This window comes from Nuphar pumila, chromosome 2 (assembly GCF_984573655.1).
Source record: "Nuphar pumila chromosome 2, dmNupPumi1.hap1.1, whole genome shotgun sequence".
In the NCBI taxonomy this organism is placed as follows: Eukaryota; Viridiplantae; Streptophyta; class Magnoliopsida; order Nymphaeales; family Nymphaeaceae; genus Nuphar; species Nuphar pumila.
Genome location: NC_143250.1, coordinates 143,786,915 through 143,809,791, shown reverse-complemented (window position 1 = coordinate 143,809,791; position 22,877 = coordinate 143,786,915). Strand labels below are relative to the sequence as shown.

General features: G+C 40.8%; 1 protein-coding gene across 1 annotated transcript; it reads right to left on the bottom strand.

The window, feature by feature from the left end:
- Positions 1 to 4,374: 4,374 nt before the first annotated feature.
- LOC149847431 (U-box domain-containing protein 26-like) lies at positions 4,375 to 6,220 on the bottom strand. The gene has a single exon (XM_089994049.1). The coding sequence runs from the start codon at positions 5,724 to 5,726 to the stop codon at positions 4,476 to 4,478; it is 1,251 nt and encodes a 416-aa protein (XP_089850175.1). The 5' UTR covers positions 5,727 to 6,220; the 3' UTR covers positions 4,375 to 4,475.
- Positions 6,221 to 22,877: the final 16,657 nt, after the last annotated feature.

The window sequence follows — 22,877 nt, the reverse complement described above, 5'->3', positions numbered from 1 at the left end:
ATTTAACATAATATGAATAACCTCTTTTTGAAATGACCAAAGAAGGTCAACAAACATCCAAACTCACTAATTCAAAAGGTCTTTTAGAGACAAGTTATATTAAGAAATGAGATGGATTTCATCTTTTCAAAGATACAATCTTTGCAAATTAAATCTATTTCATTACACTTTAAAAAAAAAAAAATGTACATCTTTGAATAACTTGGATGTCCAAGTCTTTTATGCCAAGTTTCAAGATCCTTATCTTGGACATAATTACAAAAAGATTTTGAAAGGAGATTTAGAGAGATAGTGAAGTAGAGATCTCCCATCCTATAACCTTGCCCAATTTTCTTCTCGGATCGAAGATCCTGCACCGAGTAACCCTTAGATGAGAAGATTTTACATCCATGATCGAAAATTTGAGAAACAAAAAAAAGGTTTAAATTTAATTTTGGAACAACTCTAACTTTTAGAACACAAAAGTTTTGAAAAAAATCTAAAGTTTCAATACTTTTAATTTGCAAAGATGTTCCATCAGCAGTGAAAACATAAATAGTTTTTTAATTAGTGCATAAATCAGATAGACCATTCTCATGAGATGTCATATGAAATGAAGCCCCCAAATCAAGGATCCAAGAAGACATACCTTGAGAAGAGGACAAAGCTATCGCGACACTCAATATAGATGGAGATTTGAGTAATTATTGAAGTGCCTCTAATAATTGAGTAAGTAAAAAAGAGTCACCTTCTTTAATTGATTCTTCCCGCTTTGTTGTGAACTCTTCAAACGGAAGCCACCTTGTTCTTGGAGGTATCATTGAGCTTGGGACAATTGGGTCTTATGTATCCCGATTCATGACAATGATGACAAATAGGGATGACAATGGACCGGGGAGATAAGGTCTCCACCCTCGCCCCGTCTAAAAATTTTTCCCTCCATCCTTGCTTTCATCCCCACACGGGTTTTGATTTTAACCTCCATCCCCAGTTTATTCTCAGTTTCATGTCCTTCATCCCCGATCCAAATGGGGTGAGGCAGGGCAGGGCTCGTTTCTCCAGTCCTTCCATCGTTAGAGGAAGGAGAGGAGAGAAATGGGAGCATGTGCGACTCGTTAGAGGAAGTAGAGAGGAGAGATTCGAGAAAGGGTTTTATGTTAGGGTTAGGAATATATATATATATATAAGGGTATAATAATAATTTACTTAACAGGATCAAAGACGGGGTGAGGTCAAGTGTAACAAAGTAGCTACATCTATAGAAAAATAAAAAAAAATGCATAAAAAATTATTTATAATGAGAAACTACCATTATGGTTCAGACCTCCCATTACAAGCCAAGGGGTACTATGTTGACCGTGGCCCTGTTTCATTGTCCATGGTGTAAAACTCCATTATCACTCCCCCTGTCCACAAGAGATGATCATGTGCGATGTAATTGCACATTTTTAGTGTGCTGCTGCACCTTATCACCATCTATCTTTGCTTGGGCTCGACAGCTGACAGGCTGTATCCCAACTAAAATTGTGCAATCACATTGCACCTAATCCTCCCTCCTGCCCAATGGGGATAATTTTCTGTTGGAAGGGAGAACAAACCAACAACCCTTACCAATATAGCAAAAGGAAGGCATGTTTGCTTTGTGAGGATGAACAATCACAACTGAGAAACTAGAAGCTGTGATTGTTGGTCACAAGGTCAATCTTGTGACCAACTTTTACAAGATTCAAGGCAAGAACAATCACAGCTGGCAATCACAACTTATACTTTTCTTATGTTTCACTAACCTTGAGGAAGTGTTGTTATTGCGATTTACAATCACAAAAAGTCTTGAGAAAATCCAAGAATCACAGGCATTGAAAACATGCTTTGAGAATGTACGTGGTTGTATGATAGACCATCTTAACAGGAAGTGACCAAGAAAGAGTTTGTAACACTTGGTGCCAAGTTACACTGGCTGAATGCAGTGACCTTCACTGTAAGACTTGGGGAATAGACCTACTTCAAAGTTACTGGATTTTGTAGGTTAGGTATTAAAAATATTGATCAGTTTTTCAGATTTAGTGCAATGGTAATTTGGCATAGCGAAGTAGAATTGCTTTTCTAAAAGCAACTCATATCTTATTTGCTGTTCCTAGAAGGCTGATCAAACTTGCCTTTATAAAGTGTGAACTTATGTGGAAGAATAAGCCTCTAATCTGGTTCCCCTATGCAGTTGACATGTACCTGATGCTAGTGCTTATGAATAAGTGGGAGCAGTATCCATAAAACCCATGCTTGCTAAAAAAATGTAATTGAAATTTTCAGCAAAAAAAAAACTAGTTCTCCTGCTTCTGAGAAAATAGTAATTTATGATCTCCTAATGTTGCCTAGTTGATACACATACTTTGTTGGACCTAAGACTGTATACTTAGTTGGCGTAGGATGTGCTACTGGTCTTGACTTGGATAATTAGAGTGGCACAGATTTGCATTTTTGAAATGTCAGGGATTCATCCTATTATCTTTCTAGGCAACCTGACTTGGTCAGGCACTTTCTCAGTCTACTCCCTATTTACTTGGCATCATTGTCCTAATGTATACTTATATGAGGAAGACTGAGTTCAGGTTAACTCAATTCACTCTGTCTGCAATTAGTCTCTGTTGGATAATTCAAACCTATGAAGCAACAAATTTGTTTCAAAAACATACTAACTCATATTTGTAGGAGCACCACGTTATCTGGTTGGATTTGAGGAAGTCAAAAAATGGCTGTTTGCTGCTATGTTAGTTTTTATAATTTATGCCTACATAGAACTTGTCTTCTATATGCAACTTGTCATAGGTTCATGCTGTCATATTTCTGATATTTTGACAACAATGCCAAGGAATCAATCTTTGGAATAGTTTATTAAGTTATAGAACACATTAGTTTTTTATGTTTAGAATTCAAATCCAATGGGACAAGATGTCTTCTTTTAGTTTTAGCTTGATCTCTGAAGAAAGACCTGAGCATTTATGTATCTTGTTTGACTCTCTTATTTCAGAAACAGATAATAAGCTTCTTGATTTAGTAAATATTTGCTTTCTTACCGACAGGTACACTTCATTCACTTAACAAGAATTTGGAGTTAAACTGGATTATTGTGTAACTGATCATGCCTGAAATTTGTATGTTGGTAAAGCTAGACAGAAGCAACTGAAAGCAACATGAGAAGCATTTGAATGTCTACAGTGATGCTAAGCACTGTGTAATGCTCATGGTGCATGCACAAGCTCATGTTTCTTGCTCTAGGACCATTAGAAGTTTTTGTAGTTAAAATATCATGGTACAACTCAATTGTTCTATCTAATACTGCAAACAATTTGTTCCATATGTCGATACAGTGAAGCCATTCTTTGATCTCATTTCAGTGGTCAGGTGCTTACATACTCCAAATTTCCAGCATTCATGATGCGTGCTTCTGGTATCTCTTTTCTGGATTTTGACTGGGGAAAGAAACGCCATAAGTATCTTGCTGAAATTGGAAACTTCAATTCATCCATATTGAATATTTCAAACATGTAGAATATCCTGAGGGTGTGTTTGGCTTGCTTTGATGCCTTGCCAATGGAATAAAGGCCAAAGATCATGGAACAGTATGAATTTAGGCACGATGTGAACATTCCCTTTGAGCAACTTTCTCATTAAGGCAATGACCAGAGAATGTTATCTTTATATGGTGTGCAAATTCTTGCCACAGATGGTCTACCAAATTGCCATTGTCTTTGATTGATTTCATACCATGTTAAAATGTGCATCTCAATACCACAGAGTGACCCACACATGTTTCTTTAATTGTACATGACTCAGATATTCAAGTTGTATGACTCTATTTCCACTTCAATTTATCAGAAGCCTTGCAGTAAAATTAAACTTTTTTTCCTGTGCTATGAGAAGTCTTTTTTCAAATGATTTATGTGTTGTCCTTAACACCGAGCTTGAATGCAGCAAGGACATGTTCTTAAGGTTAGAAATCACTAGTAGTAATGATGTTTCCTTATCAAGACAATGTACTTTTAAATCTTGTCACCATTTATGGACTCACTGTTTAATTAAGATGCCATTACATTTTTCTCATGCACGTTATCCAATTTCTATCATTTTTCAGTGGAATAACAGCACATTAATTAATTTTTTAGAGAATGCACTATCTTATATTATCATAATCATCATATCACTATTTATGTTGCTATTAGTTTTGTTGTTAGTATCCTCTCCAGGATAATGAAAGGAATTACTTACATCACCCTGCATACTTCCATCTGATTAAAGAAAGTCTGATATGACGGATAAAAATCAAAATAAGTGGCACTAGTCCTACAGAAAAAAAAATCAAATTAAAAAATTTGTGGTAGAGAGACCAAAGGAACTATTCACCTATTAACAATATATGGGATATCATCAACAGCAAATTGGCTGACTTTAACAACACTAAACAGAAAAAAAATTAGACCTTTTATGTTAGCTAAGACACATTATGATTCAACCAGACCATACTGCACTCCATATATGCATGGCTCTTCAATCCACATTGACCTGAGAAGTTTCAGTAGCATCCTGGCCTTAGTTTTGGCCCTATAACTGCATTGGCTTTGTAGGAGAAGCAATATTTGAGTCACAGCACCAGCGCGAATTGCTGTTAACTGAACCTGTGGTGAGTTTTGACAAATATCCAGAAGCAAACTGGCTGCAATTTCACTTCCTCCATTGTCGGAGACCCTGAATAGCATCTTCACAAGAACATGGACTGCCTTTTCGTTAGCAATTAAGGCCCTTTTCCCACTGTCATGAACTGATAGAATCTCAATTGTGGACAAAGCGCAAGAGGTAGTGCTTGTATCGGCCTCTGAAAGAGAGGTGATCAGACCATCGATCGCGCCGGCTCTAATGATGTCTTCATGGTTTGAATTCAAAGAACAGAGCCCAGAAATAGATCGAACAGCCGCATTCAAGGTGTTGATATGTTTTCTGCAATGAAGAAGGCAGACCAAACCTCTCACAAGTCTGTCAGTTTTTCCCAAGATCAAACTCAGTCCTTGCGTCTGAGGAAATGAAGTAATTGCTTCCACAAGATGGCATATAGTCATTTTGATCTTTATTCGACCCTGCTCCAATAAATTAAGCAAAGAATTGAGACAAGAGGAATGCTTCAGCATATTCAGAGCTTCAAACCTGTCCTTGCAAGGTGACTTCAGTAAGTTCAGTATGCATGACAGGCCTTCTTCTGCGAGTTCCAAATCTTCGTGTGATAGTTCGGTTTTCGCTTCAGGACTTTGGAATAAATTCTGAAGCAGTAAAGGAAGGAATCCCAATTGGATCAAGCAAGACTTTCTTGTGTCAGACTCCCCAGTTAAAGCTTTGATCCTCCTGAGAGTATCGAGCTTCAGGTTGTTCGACGCTTCCGGAGATTGCAGAGTTAACTTGAGCGTGCCTATCGAAGCGTAGGGACCGATTGCTTCTTGACATTGTGGGTCGAACTGGGCCTCCATGAGTAGCCAATTATCAATCAGATGCCTGAGAGTATGATTTGGAACCATGGTGAAATCATGGAGTTTCTGCATGGTAACAGGGCAAGTATCATTTCCATCTGCAAACCATTTCTCTATGGTGGATCTGTCATAGGTCTGGCCTGTGCTCAAAGTAACTGGATCATTGAACAAATCCAGAGAAATAGGGCACCTGTATAAGTGGGGAATTCTCATATGGAAGTCATCGATTGACGACATCGTGTAGAAAGATTTTTAGCAACAAAACAATCAGAATTTAAGTTTCTCTCAACGTGGGTATGCAAATTCACAACAGAATTTCATACAAAATCAGTTACATGAAAAAAGCACCCTTTTTGCAGTCAATACAAATCGAATATCATCAAACCTATAGGCTTTCTGAAAACAGAAAGAAGAGAGGATTAATCAGATGGGAGATTCTAAAATGTGGTCTATGAACACACACATACACCAAGAAACAACACCACAAAGACCAAGAAGCTCACTGACTAAGGAGAGAGGATTGGCCACCATATATGGAACAGAAAAAGCGAATCAACAGTTCACCCTCTCCTTGAAAGATAATGTGATGATTGTCACTCACCCAAGATAGAAGAAAAATCATTACTCTCTTGACCAAACTGAAACTACCACCATTACACTGACCCACCTAAAGCTTTGCCCACCCATCAACACTCTGAATCAAAAATAGCAAAGGTCACCACCACAGATAATGACTAGAGAGGTACAAACTACAGATGGGGGGCACCAAGAAACAAAGACCACACAGCGCTATTTCTATCAAAATCCATAGTGGGTAGCAATTAATTTTGGAAATAATTGAGTGGAGATCAAGGAAAAAGAAAGCAGAGGACAGAAGGAATACAAGGATAGTAAGAAAGAAAACCGTTAGCAAAACTGAAGAGAGAGAGAGAGAGAGCGGCGATCACACAGTCTAAGTGAGTCTCAGTCAAAAGAACGGCAGGATTGATGTAACGCTAGTCGACGGTGGAAGGTTTGAATGCTATGTTGTCCGCCATTAAGTCTTTGAAACTATAAATATGGTTTTTTGTGTCGCTCTGATGTATATACCTCTTTGGCACTCTAGAGTGCCCCCACAAGGCCTCACGGCTTAAGACCCATGTGTATTCGGACCCTCTTTTTTCCTCTTGATGTACTTTGCTTTCAAGTATCTATAAAGAAGCTTTTTGCATCTCTTTCTTTGTGCTTGTGCATACGCGTACTCTTGTTTCCGCTCGTATGCGCGTGTGTTGTGTGTTGCTTGTGCGCTTCAAAGGCCTGCCTTCGGTGTGTGTGATTGCCCAAAGCTACGTCACGGGGGCCTTCGCTTCTCAGCCTGTGACAAGTTGGTATCAGAGTCTTGTCGACATTGGGAGTAACAATGGCGCCAAAGAAGACTGTCATGACTCCTTCAAGCAGTGTGGTTCCTGCTGAAGAGGACTTCATGGCCGATGATCGGGTGTCAGCCATTTCGCGCAATGTGACGGAGCTGACTCGGTCAGTGACAACATGAAGAAGTTGGTTAATGGAACTTGTGTCGCTTTTAGAGATCTCAATGCAGAGATCAAGACAACAGTAGAGGGAGTGAAAGACTCGGTGGAAAGTCTTGCCACTAAACTTAACTACTCGGTGGAGGACTTTTCCACCAGGTTTGATGATTTGTTGGGTCGGTTCAACATCATGGCTACTGAATTGGATGTTGTTCGACGAAAGAATGAACAGTTAGAGCGGCAGTTGAGAACTGCCCCGGCTGGCGGTGTTGCGACATATGTGGATAGTCCACGTTACAGGCTACCTGAGCCCGCAAAGTATAAAGGCATGCGAGACTCAAAGGATCTCGAGAATTTTATCTACGAGATGGACCAATTTCTAGAAGCTGCGAGGATAGAGAAGGACACAGATAGGCTGCGCACCGCAACAATGTACTTTGCGGATAAAGCGACCCTTTGGTGGAGACATCGCTTAGGTGATGTTCGACGAAGATTGGTTGCTATAGTCTCATGGGAAGACCTCCAGAAGGAAATGAGAGACTACTTTCTACCTAAAAATCAAGAGAAAATAGCCCGCAAAAGGTTACTGGCATTGAAACAGACAGGGTCAGTACATGACTATGTCAAGGCATTCTCTTCGATAATGTTGGAAGTGGAGAAAATGGATGATGAGGATTGATTGTTTTACTTTGGCAACGGGTTGCAAGGATGGGCAAACCAAGAACTCATTCGGCATGACTCCGCAACACTGGCTGAGGCGCTTGCGGTTGCAGAGAAACTTGCCGAGCTGGATAGGAATGACCCTGCATTTCAAGGCAGACAGCAGGAAAATGATCGCAACAATCGAAGGAACGACCAAGGACAAAATGCTGGTCGAAAAAACCAGCAGAATCATGGCCGGCAAGATGGCCAAAATAATAATCAGAATTGAAATAACTTTTAAGGTGGTAATTATCGTCGCCGTGACTGTCGCATCTGCCATGGAAATCATTGGTAGGATATATGTCCCAATAGAAACCTCGGTCAAGAGAATGGAGATAATCGTGCACCCCGAGTTGCGAATGCTGTTCAGGATGAGGAAGAGGATCAACCTGCAGTAGCGCCAACAGTTGGCACAATGCAGATGATGAATGCAGTAAAGGTCACAACCCGTGTGGAACCGACAATATGCAAAGAATTGATGTATTTGGAACTTTTGCTCAACGGAAGACTCACCAAGGCATTGGTAGACACAGGTGCCACGCACAACTTTATCTCGCATAAAGAAACAGAACGATTGAGATTACAGTGGGAGAAAAAAGAGAGTCGCATGAAAGTGGTTGATTCAGAGGCCAAAGTCATCTACGGTGTCGCTCGGGATGTACCAGTGCAGATCCACAACTGGTCAGGAAGGATCGCATTATCAGTCGCACCCATGGATGATTTTAAAGTCATCCTCGGGATGGAATTCTTGAGAAGCAACAAGGCAGTGTCGATGCCCCACCTCAACGTTGCCAGCTTTGAGAGTGAGAGTCAGCCCTGCATGGTTACTGCGATGACAGGGAAGCCTTGTGAGTGTTTGGTGTCTGCGGTCCAGTTGAAGAGAGGCATGAAAAGTGGTGACGAGACTTTTCTTGTCACAATCCGTGCTACAAATGAGGTAGAAAAAGTCGTGGATGTCCCAAAGGCCTTAGCACCAGTATTGAAGAAGTTCGGTGATGTTATGCCCGCCGAGATCCCGAAGAAGCTACCTCCGAGGCGTGAGGTAGATCATCAGATTGAATTAATATCGGGTGCACGGCCACCCGCAATGGCTCCTTATCGCATGACAATTCCTGAGCTGCAGGAATTACGCAGACAATTGGATGGTATGCTCGAAGCAGGAATCATCCAGCCATCCAAAGCTCCCTTTGGAGCGCCCGTGCTCTTTCAAGCAAAGCACAATGAGTCGAAGCGGTTGTGCGTCGACTATAGGGCACTGAACAAAATGACGGTGAAGAACAAGTACCTGTTTCCTTTGATCGCAGACTTGTTCGATCAACTTGGAAAGGCAAAAGTCTTCTCTAAGTTGGATTTGAGATCGGGCTACTGGCAAGTGAGAGTTGCAGAAGGGGATGAGACAAAGTTATTCGTGCGAAACATAATTAAGCATTGGGGAATTCCAGAGAGCATCGTCAGTGATCGTGATGCACGCTTCACTGACAAGTTTTGGCGAGAAGTGTTTCGCTTAATGGGGAGGAACTTGCATTTCAGCACAAGTTTCCACTCCCAAATCGACGGACAGACAGAGAGAATAAACGGCATGCTGGAGGAATACCTGCGGCACTTTGTCAGTGCCAACCAAAGGGATTGGGTTGATTTACTTGATGCGGCTCAATTCTGCTACAACTTTCAAAAGAGCGAGTCATCCGGCCATAGTCCATTTAAAGTCGCAACGGGACAACAGTCGCAGACTCCGCACTCCCTTGTTGCGCGAGGACGTGGAAAAGCACCTTATGCATACCAGTTTGTCAGGAACTGGCAAGATCAGACAGAGTTGGCGAAGGCATATCTAAACAAGGCAACCAAGCGCATGAAGAAATGAGCAGATGAGAAGCGTCGCCCAACAGAATTTCGAGTTGGAGACAAAGTGTTGGCCAAGCTCTTTCCTGACCGCACAGCTATCTTTCGGGGCCACCACCGAGGCCTTATTCGAAAGTATGATGGCCCCTTCACCATTATCAAACGTGTGAGAAACTTGGCGTACCGACTGGACTTGCCAACAAACTTTCAAGTGCACCCGGTATTCCATATATGTAACCTGAAACCATTCCACGAAGATGAAGGAGATCCTCAACGGAGCATGCCTCAACGTGCTCCGATCCCGCAGCGAACTCCTTCAACAGTTAGTGTACCAGGCAAAGATCCAAATATCATCCTCAACCATTCCAACAACTATCTAGGGGAAGTCAAAAAGTACTTAGTGCAGTGGAAAGGATTGCCAGAATGTGAAGCCACCTGGGAGAAAGCCAGCAGCATGTTTCATCATCGACAGCTTGTAGAAAGCTACCATGAACAATTGGCGTCGAGGACGGCACCAACTTAGGCGGGGGAGCGTGTTCCGGACTGCCATGTTTTTCACCTTTTTGCTCTGATGTATATACCTCTTTGGCACGCTAGAGTGCCCCACAAGGCCTTACGGCCTAAGAACCCCGTGTATTCAGACCCTCTCTTCCTCTCTTGATGTACTTTGCTTTTAAGTATCTATAAAGAAGCTTTTTGCATCTCTCTCTCTCTTTGTGCTTGTGCATACGCGTACTCTTGCTTTCGCTCGTGCGCGTGTGTTGTGTGTTGCTTGTGCGCTTAAAAGGCCTGCCTTCGGTGTGTGTGATTGCTCGAAGCTACGTCACGGGGGCCTTCGCTTCTCAGCCAGTGACACTCTCTCTCCCTCTATGTAATCTTTTCATTTTCTTTTCTTGGTTTTGATATATATATATATATATATATATATATATATATATATATATATATATATATATATATATATATATATATATATATATATATATATATATTCATTCTTTTGTGGATGAACAACTGGACCCTGCTTAATTTATGATGACCAATCATGGGTTTAGGCTAAACTTTTCTTTGTTGAAAGGCGAGTTGGGGTTTGGTTTTTAGGCTAAGCTTCTCAACATGACAATTATAACCTTCTTCCTGCCTTATTTTTTTTATAACGAATTAAAACTCTCTTTGAGGACCGGACTACTTAATGGGCTCGCCTCCCTACAAAGTAAAACTCCGAGTTGAAGACAGGACAACCTAGTCTTATGTGTCCCCAAAGCCTCATTGACTTAGTTGGTCTAATTTTTGAAGCATGTTTAGTGTACTTGTAGAGGACCATAATTAACGTCGCACTTAGCACTCCATAACAAATGTCTGAATCATAATGGTGGGTTCTTCTTGTTATAAGAAAAAATAAAATAAAAAATTGTTTTGATCATGGTTGTTAGGCTTCGATTCAAGGAGTTTGTCCACCCAAAAATTCTTATGTTATAATTGTTTTCATGAAAAGTTACAAAAAAAACTAGCAAGTCTTTCTCGATTACTATAACAAGCATATGTTTCCTTGGTCACTGACCTTAGTCTATCACTCTCACTGTTAGGTTAGCAATTGTATATACAATGCAGGCTCAAGACAAATAAGAGATGGTTTTTATGAGAAGTAGGATGGATGTGGATGCATACTTTTTCAACATTTTGATCAAATTTAAAATTGATAAGCATACATGAAAGTCATATATGCATGCTTCATCTTAATTGATCATAGACATACACACAAATATATGCATGTCTAGAGGTGTGATTGGGGGTGGAGATAGGCATTTTCACTTTTTTGGTTGTTTTTCATAAAACTATATTCTTTAAAGTTAGTTTCATGAAAAAAAAAACTAATATCATAGATATGATCTACATGTTTTTCTTAGTAGAAGTCAGCTCTTAGGTCACCTGATTACGACAAGTAGGTAGGTTTTATAAGGCTTCAAAAATCAATGGCCTACAATATGTGATACTTTCTCGGGTCATAAAAACCTACATATGTATCAAGTGATTTAAAAGCTTATCTCCACTGTTCTAGATATGTTAAATCCATTTATAAGATCCAATTGGATCAAAACAACTTGCATCATAAAAATTCAGAGGCGTTTGCACCTACAAAAGTTTGTAATAAAACATTACCCCATTAAGGGGATCGGTCAGATAAGTGCTCAAGATGAGAGTTTTCAGTAGCTGATCCAGTTTCTTGTGAGTGTGTTGTGTGTGTGCGTGGGCGTGCACAATGCCCCTTATTTGGGAAAGCAAAACAGCAACACTACTGGTGGATTTCGGGGACCAGAAAATCATGGATCCAAGGATTATCTGGCTTCGGAATGTAGCCAACTTTCGGTGCTAGTTTAAACAAAAACTCGGGAACAGATCCGAATAACACCTTGGAACCAAAACCAATTTTATTAGGTGAATAAGTTTTTTTTTTTGTTTGGTTTTTTTATTTTTCTGCATCATGCCAAGGAAGACTAGATCAAAATGTCAACATTAGGAATGTAATTAAGCAATAAATTTTGTTTAATAAGGTGTTGATATCACTTGGTAAATTCAAGAGGACACAATGGGGGTATCTATGGTAATATGGAGGACAACTTTGCCATTTCAAAGAAGAGGGAGGCTCGTTTCGGAAATTGGGTTTTGGGGAGAGGATGGTGGAAAGCATGTGGGGTTGGTAATTTTTGGGGTGGGGGATGGAGTGTTGTGACCCTTTAGTTTTATGGCCACCTTGTCACGTGACCCCATCAAGGTTTTTATGTCACAATGAACGTGGAAGGGAGGGGGGTGCTCACGTGCCGTTTGTGACCCGGTTTGCTTTCCATAAAGGCAGGAAAAGCTGCACCCAAAAATGATGGTGTTAGGAAAGAACCGGATACTTCTGAACCGACCCAGATTATTCATGAAACCCGATCAGGTGATCAGGGCGATCAACCATTACCGTTTTTTAATAGAGGACAGAAAAACCACCCTCGGAGTAAGAGACCTAGGGCTAGCCGTGATGGACTAAGTCTGCCAACCTAAGGTCGCTTCTCTGACAGTGTAAAACCGTAGCACACCTTTTGTCTTAAGGGAGTCAGTCGCCTTGCTTTGGCTATTATGTAAGGAGCTGATGCCCATGGGATTTGAACCTAGACTGCCCATCTAGCGGCCTAAGCTCCCGTCAGCGAAGACAAAGTTCCAAGCCCCCTTTTGGACAGTCAACCGGTTACCTAATCAACCCATCTTGTGGGAGAGTGCCCTTGTGAGCCCCATGTTTGGTCAGCTAGTGGATATCTGAATCTGATTGTGCATTTAATCGGATTCAGTATTGGCTTCTCTCCATCTAAATTCGACACCAATTAGCCAATATCCGATTAGTCAGATCCGATATTGTCCACATCCGACCTGAATCCGAACAGTTACACCTGATGGTCAGTAGTGACAAGATCCTACAGCCTGTTTGGGAAGTGGATCTGGGAATCAGAGAATCTCAAACACTGTCAGTTGTTGGACACGAGAATTAAAGGAATTGAAAGAACATGCACTATGCATTGATCAATTTCTTTCTTTTTCTTGCTTTAGACTCGTTTTATAAAGAGGAGATCTTTGTAATTCCTTCCCCATTGTATGATTCTGATCTATCTTCAAAAAATGTAGCTACTTCTTTCTAGAAATTTTCTGTAGCAATTCATTCTTTGTTTGTCCAAAGTAATCTCCCCAATAAAGCAGGGGTCCTAGCTTCAGAGTTTTACGCTGCCGGCACGACCACTGTTGGCTGAGCCAGCGCGATCAGGTCTTCGTGCCGGGTGCGATTTCTTCGGATTATAAATCAAAAAAAAAAACTATCGAATAAGCAAAAAATATTTAGTTTTCTCCATGTCATTATTGTAACTTTCATCCGAGCCGGCTCTACACTATGACTATGAGTGGCTTGTGAATGCCACCAAGTTGATGGGATGCCACAAGTTGGAAACCCACAAGTGCGCATCTTTTGCCGTGAGGTTGATCCAACTGTGACTACTTGATACTTAAAAAAATCCTTTCTACACTTTTTTTATATGCAGAGAAGAGAGGGCATGTTTAGTTTGTGCATATGAAAGTTGATTCCATGGAATCAACATTTCTTTGGAACCTTAGCATCAATCATCATTAGGCCTTATTCCTTCTACACTGAGCCATTCCTAGCATATATTCTACAAAAATTGAAGAAATAATACCCTTAATTAATAATGATTTGTGGAATATGGATCCTGTAGTTTTGTATTGCATTTCATCAAACAGATTTGTCAATCTTATGGAAGTTGCCAATTCCACAAACCAAACACACCAAAAATGCGCTTGTGATTCCATGGAATAACCAACTCCTTAGTGAACTACTTGAACATGCCTTGGTTAAGACCCAGTTGGCTGCACTTGGATCTTAGTCAACTTGGTTAAGACCCAGAGGGGTCTGGCTTCTGTCCGAGTCTAGGCTAAGTCGAAGTCTTGGAGCGATAGCTGTCAAAGGGGCAATTGACCTGGCCATCAGCCATATTAAAATCAGTTCGGCATAGCGTTGACTGAAACTGTGTTTGTTTTGACTTGATATTAGGGATGCAAATGCTTCGGATCCAGGATGGAGGTTTTGCAATTTTTAACTGTTCAGGATCCTAACCAGATCTGACTCCCCATGTGTTTAGCTGTTCCCAATCCGATCCATTTTCATCCCTACTTGATATAGGCTGACCCACTTGGCTAACTTGGTTCACTTTAGGTCAAGGTGACAAGGTGTTCCAAGTGCATGATATTCATAAATCCAGGAATTTCCTGTTTTTTTTTTAATATAAAGACACGCTCGGTCGAGCTGGATTTGCATCAGAGAGGGGATGACTCGAAACGAGTCGGCTATGGCGACGAACCTAGTTGCAAATTTACTGCCCTACAATTTGAGCCAAGTTTGGCTCAACTGGACCCTCACCATGATTTTCTTGGTCAAAGATAAAGAGAGGGCGCTGATCTTTTTGACTCACCAGAAAATGACCCAAAAAAACATGTGGGCCCCTTCAAGAATATGCATGAACCCCAAAATGACCTGGATTTGAGAACACATGATTCAAAAGCAAAATGCTTATGCCAAAATTTTGACCTTCATCATGTATTTCAAGACCAAGGTTTTCCTTTGGTAATGTGGGCCCATGTGTTTTAGGTGGGGCCCACAAGAAAATGGACTACATATTGGTCCTTCACGTGGGGGATGGAGGCCCACACAATAACTTACAATAGTGTCGTGTCCTTTTTATACCACTTTAAATATTAAAATAACATGAGAAAGGCGTGTCGGGTGTCATTTAGCTGTGTCCCTGTGATCATATTGGAAAGTGATACCTAAGGGGCCCTGTAGTTGCAACCGCCTTCATTGGCATTATTATATATATATATATATATATATATATATATATATATATATATATATATATATATATATATATATATATATATATATATTTACACAAACATGATCAAAGACTGGCTTGATCTGCCGTAATTACTATCACTGTCTTGACAGCGTAAAAACTCTGTGGGTTTACCCCTTGCTGGCAGTAGTTGATCTATCCCTATCAATGACCATCTTTCTGAGTGGGCACCCCCCACTCTGATATCATTAAATCGGACCCTGGTGTATCAGATCTGGTAAGCTGGAGTTGGACTGGCTACTGATCCGAAAGGCTTATCAGCTCAGGTTGAGTGAGTCCACTCTGACTCGCACTTGCTTAGGGGTATCGTTGATTTGATTCCAGATCCAACCATGGTCCATGCCATAAAGCCTGGGGTTAACCCAATTTGGAGTGATATAGATGGTTGGGTTCAAACTTTGGCAAAGGAACTCGGACCCAATCCTTTTATCCGTGATCCAATTATGGTCCTAGCATAGCACTTTCAGGTCATTTAAAGACAACTTTGACTGATTGACTGAGGATTCTGCCAGGGCTTGGATCGGCTAGGGTACTCCTAACGAGTCTGGACATTTCCCTTTAAACTGGACCTGGACCATATATTGGGTCCAACTACTATTCGTTGAGACAGCACTCTAAGTTCATATCTAGACTCAGACCCAGATGAAACCACATATTAATATGGTCTAACCATAAACATATCACATTTTTCAAATATCATGGTATTATTATGATGTCGTGATATCAACTATTTTATATCTGTTTATTTTTATTTTTATTTTTTATTTTGTTATTCTTTTCTATATTTTAAATTTTGTATGCGCCAATATGTTCTCGAGATCTAGAAAAAACGTTTTACCTCCACAAGAAAATCCTGATACTAATATTTGTAGAGTGGGGTCTTACCAAACCCCTATTTGAGACAGGTTATGGTCAGGACGGGTCCAATATCCAGCCTACATCCAAATCCGAACCAGTCCAAAAAGAGCTCCGGCTCAAAACTGATTCCATGCATACATTTGAAAACAATTTGTGATTGTTCTCTAGCATGACCAATAATATCTACAGCAAAAACATAGATGCCACAAATTCTCTTCTAGAAGTCTCTCTCTCTCTCTCTCTCTCTCTCTCTCTCTCTCTCTCTTTATATATATATATATATATATATATATATATGAAAGAAAAACCATCCAACCAAAAGAAAGTCCAAAATCTATAACCAATGACCATTGGACATTTCTCCTTCCCAATACTTGAGCATCTCATCAATCGGACCTCATATATTTATTTTTTATAGTTTATTTAGTAATAAATATGTTTTACACGAAGACGTTATAACATATGGTCATGCTTTTAAAAACTTGAAAAATCTATGGTTCACAATGCATATAAAACTTTACAATTCGTGAACCGTTTATTTTTAGTGCTTTAAAAAACACATTTAAACATTGAAAGTTCATGATCCAAAATATGTTGCTCACTAAATGAATGATAATGGACCTATCCTATAATGGATTCATAATTCTTAGAAATCAATTCACAATTCTTAGAAATCAATTCACAATTTAAAAGTGTGGATTGTTACACAAACAGGTTAAGTTTGATTGTCAAAAACTGATGGCCAATTAGAAACCAACTTGGTTAGGTTAATGACTTAAACCCTGTCCGGATAGTGCTTATAAAAAATCCCACATTTTTTATTGAACCAGTTTTGAAAAAGTTGGAAAGAAGTATACGCAGAGAATAGTTCTTTGATAACGTCTGTTTTTAGCTGCAATATTTGACTATATTGGTTACTATGTTTTGCATATAAAATGCATATACTATATCTAATTTGTTCTTGAAACTTGCTTCTAGATTTTTAGATAAAACCAAATTTGAATTGTCTCATGTAATTGGAGACTGCACCCAACTTCTTTTTAGATATTGTCTAGAAGGTTTGGCAGTTGGCACTAGGGCTGTTAATGGGTTGGGTATCCGACCTATCAAAGTATACTCAAACCCGCCCAAATAACTACTTGTCATATTTGAGTTTGGGTTCTGGTTTTGTTGGGTCAAGAAAATGAAATCTCAAACGTAGATCCATATAATTTTAAAGGGCTTATTTTTATTAAAAATATATATAAAATACTCGAGTCAAGGTGGATCGAATAATATCCCACAAATATCACAACTCAAACTTAAGGATGGAAGTGGACCGGGGGAAAATGGGGTCCCGCCCCGCCTCATCCAGTTTGGACCGAGGATGGAGGACATAAAATGGGGATGGAAGTTAAAATCAAAACCCGTGCGGGGATGGAGGCGAGGATGGACTTACGTTTCTCCCGCCCTGCCCCGTCCTGATCCAGATCCCTGCCTTGCCCCAACCCAGTGCCCTGTCCCCAATCCTTCTTTAGGAATGGCAGTGGACCGAGGGAAACGGGGTCTGCCCCGCCTTGTCCCGTTTGAACCGAGAATGGAGGACATGAAACAGGGATGGATGGTAGGATTTCGAGACCGGGCGGGGTGGAGACCTTGTCCCCTGCCCCCACCCGGTCCACTGCCATCCCTACTCAAACCTGACCTGCTTATTACATGGGCTGGGTTCTGGTGGACGCAAACACTATTAGGGTCTTCATTTTTATGCCCATACTTTGGTATTCAGGTTCGGGTTTGGGTTGGGTACTTGTACCCATGACATCCTTAGGTGGCACTATCTAAAACTTGATGCTGACTGTGATGACATTGACCAATTGAGCAATTTATATGATTCTCTATTTTCCCCAATTGGATATGCAATCAACTTTTGGTGGAAAATTTGTAAGCTCCATCATTGAAAAGAGTCCATATTTTTCTCCCACACCCTGGAAGGAATGCCTCAAAGTTGAAGAAGGGGAAAGAAAAGGCATAACCATGACCCACCTCCATTTCAAATAGATATGGCATGGTCAACCATGCCCAAATTGTTGACCAATATTGGGTCTCAGCTCCATCATTGAGATCCATTATGGATCTGGGTGCATGTCTGCCATCAATTCTCAAGCACGTGGCTGTGCCAATGGTTATGGGGTCACTGTTTTTGGGTCTCTTCCTCAGGCTTTCTCTTTTTCCATGAAAAGAGAGAACACAAGAATAGGAGACAATTGAACATGGAAATAATTCCAGCCCATAATTTCATGACCCAATTCCTATCCATGGTCCCCAACTCTACTTTTTCTTTGGATTGGCCATAGCCCACTTCACAATTTAAGTTGAATGTCTTTTAAGAGGGCAAATTGGACCCAACTCTCTCTCTCTCTCTCTCTCTCTCTTGGTAAGAGGGAGGAGAATAAGCAACTTTGAGTTGTATTTAAATTGGTATTCTTATATGGATCATTGCCCATCACCTGTTGCCTTTTTCAATTAGTTAACAAACTGTAGGCTATTAAGCCATTGAATGGTTGCCAACTAGGGATGGCAGTGGGGCGGGGCGGGTGACAAGGTTTCCACCCCCGCCCCGCCTCAAAATTTTATCCTCCACCCCCGCCCCGCCTCCGCGGCGGGGATGGATTTTATCCTCCACCCCGCCTTCATCCCCGTTTCATGTCCTCCACCCCCGCCCCGTCCCCGTCCCCGTCCCCGCCCCGTCCCCATCCCCGTCCCCGTTTCCGCCTTCATCCCCGTTTCATGTCCTCCACCACGATCGACGCAGTCTGCGCCCGGTATGCCTCCTCGAAGGCGGAGTTGAACCGCCTGAAAGCCCGCCTCGCGCTTTCGGCATCGATCACCACCGGCATCTCCGCCATGGCCGCCACGACCTCGCTCCACGCCATGCGCTCGTAGTTAGCGACGTACTGCCGAAGCTTCTTGGTGTGCATTCGCACTCAAGCGTCGCCAAGGACGAGTCAGAGATCGGTGACGGCCCTGCGACGGCCAACGGTGGTCGGCGACGGCCCGGCTACAATGATAATGCAGATGGAGAAGGGGAAGAGGCGACGGCTCGGCGGCTCCAGGGTTAGGAAATTAGGGAAGGGAGTTAGGGTTAGTAAACAATAAAAATATAAAGGGTTGGGGGCGGGGATGGGGCGGGGCCGGGACGGGGATGGGACGGGGATGGGGCAGGGTGGGGCCGGGACGGGGATGGGCCGGGGATGGGCCGGGGTCGGGGCGGGATGGGGCAGGGCCGGGGCGGGGGAACGTGCCAGTCCATCCCCGCCTCCACCCCCGGACGGGGATGGATTTTAACCTTCGTCCCCGCCTCCATCCCCGTTTCATACCCTTCATCCCCGGTCCAAACGGGGCGAGGCGGGGCGGGGCCCCGCTTTCCCCCGGTCCACTGCCATCCCTATTGCCAACCCAATTAAGATCCTGAAACATTGCTTTTTGATGTGTTGGTTTCACAAGTTGCTGACTTATAAACTTTCAAGTTTAAAAATCAATAAAATATTGTACTTTTACTTGGCTAGTACGTTTCTTCAACTAAATTTGTGAACATCCCTATTCCATGAATTCATTTTCATTTTGGATCAACTCTTTGGCAGCTTCACTTTGTACATGTTGATCTAGGAAGCTGAATTCACTACGTATCTTTCTAAAAAAAGTTGCATCTTCTCTTTTCTATTGTTAGATAAGCATCAACTAAAATTAAACCAACGCAGCTATTGGGAGGTTGCAAGTTCGAATCCCAATGATATCGTTGTATAATTGGTAGGGGTCTGCAGAGTGGCGGAGCCATGAATCTAAACTTGGCTGAGCACAAAATGCATAGTAATTTTTTTTAAATAATTATTAATAAATTATACTAACAATATGTTTTAAAAAAATAATTATTATAAAACAATCATTAATATAATCATGCTTAATTCTAATAGAAAAGAAAAATATCACAAAAAGCCTTAAAACCTTAATTAAATAGTCATGAAATCATCATAAAAAAATCTAAATCAATACCCTCAATCATAAAAAAATCATAGAACTATGCTAATTGAAAATTTTTCTACTTTGATTGAAATTTTTTAAAACTTTAGGAGGGGTGCCTAATACTAATTGAAAAGAAAAATAACACGAAAAACCTTAAAACCCTAATTAAATGCTCATGAAATCTGAAAAAAAAAATCTAAATCAGTGCCTTCAATCATAGAAAAATCAGAGATTATTGAAAATTTTCCTACTTACTGTTGAAAATTTTCAAAACTTTAGGAGGGACTCGAGCCCCTCCTTGACCCGTGGATCCGCCCTTGGGTCTGCCTAAACCCAGCTTGCCTTTCAAAAAAAAAACTAAAATTAAAACAAAAGGCAATTGTCCTACTCGAATTGAAGAAATTATAAAACCCACAAGAGCTTTGCACATTTGATAGGGCAACTTGTGAATGTCTCCAAGTTGATGGCCATCACAAGGTAGGTCAAAGGTGGGTATACTCTCTGATAAAGTGGAAGACCTAGAGTTGTACCAACTAGAAGCCCGCCAATGTGCAGTCAGTAACAGGGGTTTTCCCTTGGCCTAACACACACACACACACACAAATCATAATTCTTTTTATCTATTTATTTTATTATTAGGTCAAGAGAAATCCCCTCCATCACTGGCGGAACATTGGCAAGCCTTCCGTTGGTAATAATCCTTGAGGTGCCCCCCTGCCCATGGAAGAGTACACACCCAGCTTTGACCGCCTTGTGTTAGCGACACTTATGTTTTCAAAACGTGGTTGTCTCTTGTTAGGTGATAAAATCACAGCTTACTATAAAGGTAGAATCCCCATAACTAATAGTTAAATAAAACTTTTATTGTAGTGATTTTCTAGAAATAGTTGTCTTCTAAATTATTCTTGGCGCCCTTTTATATTTTTTAACAAAAAAAATATTAAACCATCCTTTGAAAATGGCATATTTTTTAAAATGCTTATTAATTTACCTAAATCCTCTCCATGTTCAAAATTGCCATTTTTGACTTTTTAGGACATTTGTATATTTAGTACTGATGTTGTAACATCTAAATAACTAATAGATTCATGGACTTGACAACATTCTTATAAAAAAAATTGTCAACATGGCTATCTTGAATTTCAACACAGGAGATTTGCATATAAAATGTGTGGGTCTTCTGATATTTGCAAGCTTGATGCGAACGATTTAGAATTTAAAAGTTTGCACTCAACATGTTCGTTCTATACAATTATGAACATCTTGACCTTAGCGCAAACGACATGCAAACCTCTTTTAACTAAAAACTCACATGAAATCAAGATGTTCACAAATGTATCTCATGACTTTTGCAAATGTAAATGAGAAATAAAGAGAAGAGACTAAAAACTCCTCTTCACTGGAACATAACCACCTGCAGTTCAAATCATTCAGACCACATTCGATGAAAGCGCTGAAGAGAGGCCAAACTTTAGACCATTCTGACCAGACAATGAAAACAGAGGTACCAGTCACTGGCGGAGCCAGAAGTTTTTTGTTGGGTGGGCAGACTTCGGGTGGTGATCATCGACCTCTGCCGGTGGCGCAGTGGCACGAAGCTTCCATGGTGGTGAAGATCATACATCAAGATCGAAAGCCTGTTTCGGTAGTTGAGCCGGTCTTCCAACTGAGGTGCCTCATCAGCTCTCTCTCGGAGGGGACGGTCCTCGCCACAGCATTGAGGCAGAGCAACTCCCTCGGCTGGCTCCATCTCATGTCCACCATCTCCTGCGTCTGGGTGCCATAGGGTACTCTATATCGCAGGGAGGCGTGATCTCCACTCCTGCACGACCCTGTGCTCTGATCTTCTTCGACAAGCATTCGCAAGGAAAGAATGCAACCTCCAAATCATGGGGAATGAAGAAGAAGACCCCAGTCATATCATATTTCGACTCAGTTTCTAATTCTGGGGTGGGCGACCGCCCACCCATGCCCACCCCTGGCTCTGCCACTGGTACCAGTTCTCCTAGGCACCCAGTGACAAGGCTGACCATGGAGTCGATATTTTGAACGGATTGTTAGTTGTCTTGGGTGACTTCAAAATATTAATATGTACGTACACAAGTAATCACCAATTTATCAGTAACGGATGACTGTGAAACACATAAAATGGGAAAATATTGGCTACACACTACTGTAAATTTGACCTGATGCATTCATCACAATCCATTTACTAGGTAACGTACTTTTAATCAAGTGGTTTCGAAAAAAAAAAAACATGATTTTTTCATTCATAAAGTTTGACACATTGTGGATCAATGAATTTTGAAGCCCTTAAAATGAATGCTTATGCAATGTGATCGATAATTTAAACATGATTTTGACAAAATGATGGATATAGCTCATATCCACAGAGCTTGATCCACAAAAAAAAAAAAAACAAGAAAATGTGATGGAACAAGATGTTTCTACTAGAGTACGGTACAGTGGAGGGTAGCCAATACTTTCCTTTTGAATTAGATGTTTAAAAAATATTAACATGATCCCAATAGGCAGTGATCATGCAGACTCTTTTTCTTTCTTTCTTGTTTAAGCCTAATTAGGAAAAATATAATTAGCTTAAATTAGTCAAAAGCACTTAGTTATCAACAAAACTAAACTAATTGGGTATGAGAAATGAGAGAAAAGAGAAAGATGATCTTGGAAGAAGAAACTATGTTTCTAAAATTGGGAAAAGGAAAAACGATGTCAATAAGTAATAAAGAAAAAGCAAAAAGAGAAAAAAGTTTAGATACCTAAACTTAGATCAGTAAGAGGGCGTTTGAAACCGAGGTTCTGCCCTAGTGTGGCACAGGCCCTATCAAACAGGGGATCTCAAACCTTGGTGTTATGAAATCCCCCATTCTGCCCAAAATATATGAGTCTTAGGCCGTAAGAGGCAGAGATCCATGTATCCTACATAGATTCTAGGCAATCAAACACACCCTAATAGTTCAGATCCAGTTGGACTTGGTCTGACTTAGACCCTTTTTGCAACTCTACAATTT